Below are 9,551 nucleotides of genomic sequence, written 5' to 3' on the forward strand. Positions count from 1 at the left end.
CTCTTTGTAGCCCCGCCAGTCGTGCGTCTTGGTTAAGCTGTCAGTTAAGGTGTGCATTTCATGTCTTCGTAGGCTTGCACTTGTAACCTGCTTTTTCAGCTTCTGGATGAAAGACTGATTAATACTTTGTTACACCTTCTAAGCCAGGGATAATGTCTTACAACCAAAAACCTGCTGCAAACTTTATCAGAGCTTTATCCATAACTTGTCTTCTATTGTTGAACACATTTTATTTATTCCACTCTTGTTGAACTCCTTGGTTTTGTTGATGTTTGTTCATTTGCTCAGAGCGGCCGTGTGCATCCTTTAGATTATATTGCAAACTGGTTGGGGTGTCTTTACAAATATTAGGATCTTTGTGGGTTTTGGTGGGACATCGTCTCGTTGCATCAGAGTGAAACACAACACAAATGCATGGTTCTGACAGTTGAAACCTGAACTGTCCATACACTGAAAAGACATTGCAAACCTAAAGTTTTAGCATGGCCATTACAAAGCCCTTATTTTAGTCTTGAAGAGAATTTGTTGGTAGATCTGAAAAGGCATGTGAGAGAGTGAGGTGGCCTGCATGCCTGACTCAGTTACACCAGTTCTGTTGGGAAGAATTGGCCACAATTCCAGCAAACTATTGTGAAAAGATTGTGAACGTATACCCATAATGTTTTACCCAAGTCATACAGTTCAAAGGCAACACAATCAAATAGCAAAATAGGAAATATATGTTTACGTCTAATTTTAAAGACATTCTTTACATAAATCTCTGACATATTCTCACATTGTTGTTGTGGCTCTTAGCAAACAGACATGACTTTTGACATTTGCTCTGACTAACTTCAGATAGTGAGGAAAAAAAAAAACTGGCTGAAGTTTTTGTATGCTTCTTTTTATTCAAATGTATATATATGGAGAAAAGTAACCCAAAACAAAACCATATGTAGTTTTTCTACCACTTAGCAATCAGGTTTCTGTTGGTGTATCACAAATAACCCAGTAACACAACATTTGTGTGGGTGTAAAGTGACAGGATGTCAAAAAATTCAAAGGGTATGAACACTTTAGGTTGTTCTAAGTGTAGCAAAATGAGCCGAATTGAGGACACGCCGTGCTTTTAGGAAACCAAAACCACAGCAGACGAGTTTTCATTCAGCACAGTTTGAACTGGGAAAGTGGCTCCAGTTTACTCTCATTTTATATTGCAAGTGAATGCAAAAAGATTGCAATGCGCACAAAGCACCAAACATTTATTGCAGTTGTACATAGGTTGAAGACATACTGTAATTACACAGGTTTTTAGAAAGTGGCTCTGAAGTATTTGTTGCCAGAGCTTTTAAGCCAAGAAAGTGGCGATGCAAACAGATCTTGATCGAGGTCAAATCTGAGTCAGAGAGAGAGGTAAAGAAAAAAAAAAGAAAAAGAGTGGGTAAAATGAGCCCAAACACAAAGAATCACTTATCTTTCTTTGTCTATCGGGACAAAGGATGGAGATATTAGTCTTGTGGCACAGAATCACAAAAAGCGAACATTACTTGTTTCTGTAGTCAAACAGCCAACAACACAAATGTTCAGTCCAATGTTTTTCAGAGCCCAATTTTAATGTATTTCTTAAATGAACAATTTAAGGCACATGAAAACATTTTGTTCATTGTTACAAAGGAAATATCCACAAGACGTCTTTGGGATTGAATGAAAACAACTAGACATACCTTTCCCACACACACACACACAAAAAAAAAAATAGTTTTATTAGTTATAAACCACAGAAAATATAAACTTGACTGTCTAACGTTCAGATTTTTTAAGGAAACTGAGGTATAACAGCTGGAAGAATAAGCCCTTTTTTAGAATATTTATATTATAACCTCATTTTATTATGGCTTAATTTCCTACTGGGAAATTTATTTATTTATTTTTTGGTTAGATGTTATGTTCCAGTTAATTTCTAAGCTCACGAAAGAGGACAAGAATCATGTTATTTACAAGAGGACTGATTCATACTTACAAATTGAAGCTTTAGTCAAATGTATGTCGTAGATGTTTTCAGACAGATTCTAAGAAACTTTAAATATCCTAACAAAATTTATTCTAACAAAGTTGACCAAATATTTCTTTAAAACCAAAGAAGCACATGCAAGTTGTTAAGAGTGGATTCAGAGAGGAACAGTAATGTACAAAATTCAAATATTATTAATTACAGTTTTATCAAATGCACTGTTTGTAGCACCTTTAGTGTTTTGCGATTCTGCACAAAAGCACCTCTGTGGTATAATTCAGAGCATCACTTGGAGCATGCAGAGAGGACCGGGAGATGGGAGGGCGAGGTTTGGGGCGAGTGGATCCTCTCTTTAATGCTGAAAGTATGCCACTGTCCACCACGGCATCAAAAGTCCTTTTCCTGATGTCACTCTCATTACAAGTTAAAGTCACGTGATTCTGGCCCTACGAGGGCAAGGAGGAGTTTCCCCTGATCAGCGCTTTTAAGGCAGGGTCAAAGCGTGCTTTTCTTCTTCTCCCAGCTAGTTGGACCTTCTTTACAATAACGGAAAATGGGATTTTACTTCGTAGGAGACGGTAGGTGGTGGCTGAGAGGGAGGCTCTCTTCATGTGGGTGTTACTGTTGACTCTCTGACCCTGTCCTTCAGCGGGGCGGGGGGGAAGACGGGCGTGTCTAGCCGAGGAAACACACGGAGCCGACCTCGAAGCCGAACCTCTGGTTGGATTCCCCAAAGTCATTCAGCATTACATCAATGATGGGTAACTGGTCGATGCGAGGTGTGTTAATTTCCAGCACTGTCCTTGAATAACCCTGCTTCATCTGCACACAGAGTGAGAAGAAAGAGATTCGTCACATGATCCAGAGCAGTTTCAAGTATCTTTCAAAGTATTCATTCAGTTCCAGCTGGAGTTTTTGACCAAAGCGGTAACTTCTTAAGAATTAATCCACTATAACTTCTTGTTTCTTCTTTTTGAGTTATGTTATTTATGTAGAGATGATGTAGCTCAGGTACTATTGCTAAAGCCTCAGTTTGTGCTTTTCAAAGCTTGTTAAAAGTGATGACAGATGTCAATCACTATAGAATACTGTTTCTTAATCACAAAAAAACATGCAGTGTAATGAGCATGTATGCATTTTTGACAATCTAAAACAGCACTTTTTGGAATTTTTATTCATTTGTTTCCTTTTCAATTGGATAACGCGAGCAGTGCAGTGGTGTGAGAAGCCAATTTTGGCTTTTTATTATTCCTTCTAAGCTTGGATATCCCTCATATTGGGGGACTGTTTCTCCCACATCAAATATGAACACTTCCTGACACTTTTTTTCCCCGCAACTCTCTACACGTTTGTGAGGATTAGGGGGATTTTGTGGAATTTAGAAGAAAAAAAAGTTTAATTGCAAAGTGAAACTTTGAAAGCGAGCAAAAACGTCTGTTTACCGAGCAACCATCCATCAGCGACTTGATGAAGGGATTATTGTCATAAGACATTTCCTCGTCGTTGGAGCCCAGGAAGCGCAGCGCTCTGTTGTAGTTGTCGGCCTTGGAGTCGTACCAGGCCACCGACTGATGGCAAATGTAGGTGAAGTTCTGCCGCGCCGAGGAGCTCAGCAGCTTCAGGAAGGTCATCTGAACAGCGTTGATGCTGTTGTCACCACCGTCCACGTAGCTCAGCTGAGAATAGTTGGAGGAGGACAGAATTAGGGAAATACCAGAAGGAATGAAGGAAATGAAGAAATTCATGAAGAAAACATCAAAAAACATATTCAGACGTATATCAGTGTCTTCTGGACTCACAATTTTGCCACGCTTGAATTCACTAAACCATGAACCTGGTGATTCCTTAGGCCAGTTGGATATTCTAACCTATAAGAAATGCCCACAAAAAAAAAGTCAAGTTAATAAACACAATATATATTTCAATTTCTAAAAGCAGCTTTTACACAGTTTCAAATGTTACTAAACGACCCTGGAGCATGCATGCCTTAAACGGCTGCTGTTCTAACACCGTATACTCACTCCTGTTGATTTCTTGTCTGGGTAAATGCATGTTTCTCCACCTGCTGTGAAGTTACAGAACACTTTGATGGCGTCTCCGATGCAGCCCTGGTTCGGATCAATCCAGTATTCACCTGAGAGAGAAACAGATCCATAAAATAAGCCAACTGTCTACACGAGCTTTTATCTTCTTTAATGTTTTTCTCATCTTGTTCCACTCTTCATGTTTCTTTTTTTTTTTTAACTGAACTAAGCTATTTAAAAGTTTACTAATTGCTGCTATTGATACGTTGTGCTAAACAGCAACATTAAGGATCGTCTTCATTGTACCGTCGGGGAAATCGGGCTGGCTGAGGTGCAGGTCATTGCAGGTCCTGGCGGGATTGTCCTGGGTGCCCATGGGGAACTTCATGCGCTCGATGTCCTGTTTGAGGTTGTTGAGGGATCCGAAGACGTCGTCCATTCCCTCCATGCCCGGCCCCTCCATGCCGTAATCCGTCAAAGCCTCATCTCCTTGCGTTTCAGCCTGCCGCCTGCTCTTTTTGCCAGGCTGCTGAATGGGCAGCGGCTGGATCATGTCACCAGGTGGACCCTGCAGCACAGGAGGTAAAGATTAGCTTGTAATGATAACATAGTAATAATATTATCACTAAATCTACTTTCAAACCTTGAGTCTAAACGACTCCATTAAACCTTTTTTGCCGTTTCTATGTCGTCAGACAAATCAGAACTGTTTTGCTGCTTTAACAAAGATTTTATTTCAGTTTCACGTATAATTAAGTCTCTTATTGTAAACCTGCATGTTCCCAACAGCCATTCCTGTTCCCAGTGATCAAATCTTTTCAGCTTTTCTGTCAGTTAAGCTAAAGACCAAGTCGTTGTGTGATTTTAAATATGGCTTTCTTGTCACCAGTCATCTGAAACTAAACTGATTTTCTGTTGCATAAATGCCAAACAAGGTGCCCCTCAAGGCTCTGTGTTTGTCCCAACACTGTTTACGCTTCACATCAGTAAAGTAGGTCAGGATGTTCCTGATCTCACTACGGTGATGTTAAAATTGCTGATTGTTATGAAAGCACAGCTCACCTGGAGTTTGACTGTCTGCAGGTTGCATTCGATGTTATTCAGTCTTGTATATTCCACATAAAACCGTGCCAGTAAAAAACTCTTTTAAGTCCTATATTGAAAGTAATTTTCCCTGTATTTTCTCTGCTTTTCTGCAGGAGTGCCCTGCATTAAGCTCCATCGATTCCACCTAAAAATATAGAATTACCTCCTTCATCAAAGAAATTAATTCTTGTCTAACCAACTCTTTAAAACTCAAAACAGTCTAGATTACAAGGGACAAGCTGAATCTATAACTTACAGGTGGTCCAGGTGGCCCTATGAGTCCAGGATCTCCCTTCTGACCAGTTGTACCCTGATAAAGAAAAACACATCATGGGGATGTTAGAAACGCTTAAATGCTTTATTCCAACCTCTATCCTTATCTGAAAAATCCAAAACATTCATTGGTGAAGGAAAAGTGACTTACGACTGATCCCTTAGATCCTTTCTGTCCTTGCGCACCCTGGGGACAAACAAGTCAATGGCAATGTAAGAACGAAGGTCAGAAATGAGGCAAGACAAACTTTTAACGAGAACTGCAGCTTACAGGAAGTCCTGGTGGACCAGGAGGCCCGAGTGGGCCGTGTGCTCCACCGATACCCTGGCGACATACAGGATGAAGTGAAATCAGTTGGCAACATAATTTTACCAATAAACCAAAATGTTCAGATAAATAACTATTTCTGTAAAATGACAGGAAACGTACAGGTTCTCCCTTGCCACCTCCAGCACCCTGGGGTCCGGGTAGACCTCTGTCTCCCTTCTCTCCCGGTTCACCCGGGGGTCCAATCAGACCAATCAGACCAGGATGACCCTGGAGCAAAAAAAAAAAAAAAACATTATTTCATTAAAAGACAGAAATAAATAACATTATTAAAGGAACAAAGTTTACTATTAAAGCACTTATTGCTTTGGGGGGCAGAAAGAAACAAATATGCAAATTGACTGGGAAATTTATATGAAGTGTCTGGCCAGGCAAACTTTTGGCCAGAGTCTTGATTCTGTCTATAAATAATTAGCATGTTTATTGAGGTGTGTCTTTCCACCTGCCACTTTGGATGAGTTATGATCATCTGCTTTTGAATGCTGCATGTGGGCGCTAAGCCAATGAGTATTACAAAGACAATATTTTTGGTCTTATACATATTCATCCCGCGCATTAAATCAGCGAGTGAGAAACCTCCTCAGAGCAGAGCGGCTTTTCATCTCACTGGGAGGAGGGGGAACACAGCCAAGGTGCACGCAGGCCTAGATGTGTGCACGCTTTGGAAGCTTCAGATAAGGTGCGAAACCGGATACGAGACATTGACTATAAAGCAATATGAGATTAGCATTATAATATTGTCTTGCCTTTTCTCCTTTGGATCCAGAGTCACCTTTCATGCCAGGAAGTCCAGGAGGTCCCTGAGGAGAGGAAACCAGTGCAAATGACACAAATCATGTTAAATGTGCCTTTTTTTACATGTTGCACAGAGCAACTGAAGTTATAAATTGTGTAAATATCAAAAATACATTTTAAAACAGCATATTTTAAAGAGGAATTGGTCTCCGGTGTAACAATATTAGAAATTTAACAGCTGCTTGTGCAGTGTGCATTAGCAGTGTATCGGATTTTAAAACATTTCCAAAGCTTAGTGATAGAAAGAAATGCCTTACGATAGGACCGGGAGGGCCATCTTGACCAGATGCACCAGGCAGTCCTTGCTCACCCTGGAAGAAGAAGACGACATAATGTTTTCAGCTGGGGTCAGGTTTGGAATGCCACCCAGATCCAGAATGAATTGTAAATAAATTTACACCCATTCCCTCCAAGGTTTATACTTCAGGAACTTGGGTAAGAAAAATAATTACAGACATCAACAGTGATTTCTTTTGCTTGCAGCCCTTTGACCTCACCTAGAAAACTTCCGACCTAAAATATGTCACTACTACGCGGTTGTTCCTTTGGGTGATAAAAATCAAATATTTTGCGTCTTCCAGACTCACAACGGGGCCAGGGATTCCACGCAGACCCTCAGCACCAGGTTTTCCAGGGGGGCCCTGAGATCCCACAGGTCCTGTTTTCCCAACAGGTCCCTCTGCTCCGGCTTCTCCCTGAAATACATGGAAAACCATCATGTGCTTCCATCTCAGGCATATAAATCAGAAATAATAAAAGAAAAAAAAAAACATTAAATGTGGATTCTATTCAGTGACTACATCATCTTTACCCAAACTTCACAAAAGGTTAAATATCACTTTAACAAAACATATTCTATGGTACTCTGCAACGTTCCCTGCTCCAAAGGAGAACAGAACAAAGACTGGAGTATTTGTAAGATCTTAAAAGATGAAATGTTTTCAGGAGAAACATCAGGTTTTCATGTATTGAAGCTCCAGAGGTGCATAATATTGACCTGGATGATTGAATGGGGGGAGATTACGCTTCTCTCACAACCAATTAGGCCCAGATTTGACAGTCTCAAATCATCTCCCAGGCTTTGCCTTGTTCCTGTCAAATCGTCTCTAATCCTTTACCCGAAACGTGGAGCGGGTGTCTGTGAAGGGGGGTATGTGAAGAAGCGAAATAAGAGGAGGAATGAAACAAAGAGCGAAACTACGCCTGCGGTTTGTCAGGTTGTCTGACTTAGAAGTCAAACATTGTCTTTATGGCTTAAACAGACATTTTCGCCTTGATGCTGGTGCAAACAAGAATGCAACGGTGAAACAGTTGGAACGTGAAGAGACGCAGCTGCTTCTTATGTATCCAATTTGCAGGTTTTTATGAATATATAGGACTCCTCAGCAGGATATCGGGTGGAAAGAGTTGGAGATGTGCAACTTTTCTGCTGTTTTGTAAGACAGAGAGAGAGTTTTTGGGAGATTTCGAAATTAATAAATCATATCATATTACTCAAAGCAAAACGCAAGTCTCCAAACCTACATAGTACCACTGCTGGTGTTTGAACCAATATAAAGAGCCAAACTTCTCATAACCTTTTAAAGTTTGATACAAAGAACAATTGTGAGAAATTTCAGCATTTGAAATCTTTACCTTGTAGCAAAATGAAAATTGAAACTGGCTTTCCCTTTTTTTGTATCATAATTGACACCCACATATATACACGTGTGTATGTATACGTGTGTCAATTATGTGCACCAGATATATATGATGGAGCACAAAATATATTTAGTTGTATGACGTAGGCTGTAGTAGTGGGTTTACAATAATAGTGTAAAGCTACTCCTACAGCAGAAGTAGCAGTCTAAGGAGTATTTGTCATAAAAATTATACGTTGAGAGTTATATGGTTAAAACAACTCAGATAACATAAGAGCTTAAGATCCAAGAGATCATTTTCAGTAATATCTTAATAGTGTGAAATATCCAAACAAAAACAAAAAAAAACAACCTCAATCACTAGAAAAAGTAAATAAAATCCAAATGACTAGGACTTACCTTAGATCCCTTTTCTCCTTGCCTTCCCCCCTGGCCTTGAGATCCGAGAGGTCCCNTTTTTTTACAGCTGCTGGAAAGTACAGTTGATTTTGTCCGACGAATGCACCTCAAACCCCTGCAAGGCCCCTCCGGCTCACAGCTGATAGGTTTGATGGTTCACACTGAAACACCGGGACAGCTAAATTGGATTTCTCCTCAGTAAAAAGGGAGTGTTACACTCCTTCTGCACAATTCTTTCTCGTTCTCTTTCTGCTTGAGCTTTTCCAGCGTCATGAACAGCCAGGCACCATCACAGAATGAATTAGGCCAGGAGACAAGAAAGTTTCCACTCTGTTTGAAAGCTGACACGGTAAGACGCACAATCCTAACCAAAGAAATTGACAATTTCAGTTTCTAATTTTCTTCACTTCTGCTTTTCCAAATGAGAGGAATAATACCTTATGCATTTACGGAAAAAGACTATTGGCAGATTTGTCTAGCTACAAGAAAGATGTGCAGTCCCAAATTAAATGACACTTCTTGGGTAACTTTACAATCTTTATGTGATATTACACATTAACTTAAATGTGATCTGTGAGTAAAAAGTAAAGTTCTGGAACAAAATGTGTCTAGGATTATTATTTTTTTGATTCACACAAGATTTTTTTTCCTGGAAAAAAAAAAAAAACCTGTCCAGTTGTACTTTTTTGCTACTTTTCAATATCAATTTTTATGTCTGATAGAAGCTAAAAACCTTTTTCTTTTCTTTTTTTTATTAAACTCTCAATGGAAAGCGATCATTTCTTTTAAATGGCTTGTTTTGTCTATTCTGATTCCTGCAACAGTTAAATGGACTTTCACATGAGTAGATTTTGAGCATGTTCAAAACACAAAAGTTATTTTAAAATAAATGAAAAATAAAAATTAAGTACAATTATGTGAATGCATGTGTCGAGGGAAGTCATGTCAGGTTACTGTCTTATGTTTAATGTCAGGTTTTCTAGACCCTGACACCCGATAAGAGAAAAACATTCTTT

The 9,551-nt window shown here is 39.5% G+C and overlaps 1 protein-coding gene across 1 annotated transcript; it reads right to left on the reverse strand.

The window, feature by feature from the left end:
- Positions 1 to 1,218: 1,218 nt before the first annotated feature.
- On the reverse strand, positions 1,219 to 8,808 carry LOC103146360 (collagen alpha-1(XI) chain-like). Its single transcript, XM_007564241.2, has 14 exons — positions 8,765 to 8,808; positions 8,536 to 8,674; positions 7,084 to 7,191; positions 6,754 to 6,807; positions 6,448 to 6,501; positions 5,804 to 5,911; positions 5,645 to 5,698; positions 5,525 to 5,560; positions 5,357 to 5,410; positions 4,321 to 4,582; positions 4,012 to 4,124; positions 3,790 to 3,858; positions 3,433 to 3,666; positions 1,219 to 2,812 (listed from the first exon to the last, which is right to left on the reverse strand). The coding sequence occupies exons 1-14, from the start codon at positions 8,806 to 8,808 to the stop codon at positions 2,666 to 2,668; spliced, it is 1,476 nt and encodes a 491-aa protein (XP_007564303.1). The 3' UTR covers positions 1,219 to 2,665.
- Between the last annotated feature and the right edge of the window lie 743 nt (positions 8,809 to 9,551).

Source organism: Poecilia formosa, unplaced genomic scaffold (assembly GCF_000485575.1).
Source record: "Poecilia formosa unplaced genomic scaffold, Poecilia_formosa-5.1.2 Scaffold156, whole genome shotgun sequence".
NCBI lineage: Eukaryota > Metazoa > Chordata > Actinopteri > Cyprinodontiformes > Poeciliidae > Poecilia > Poecilia formosa.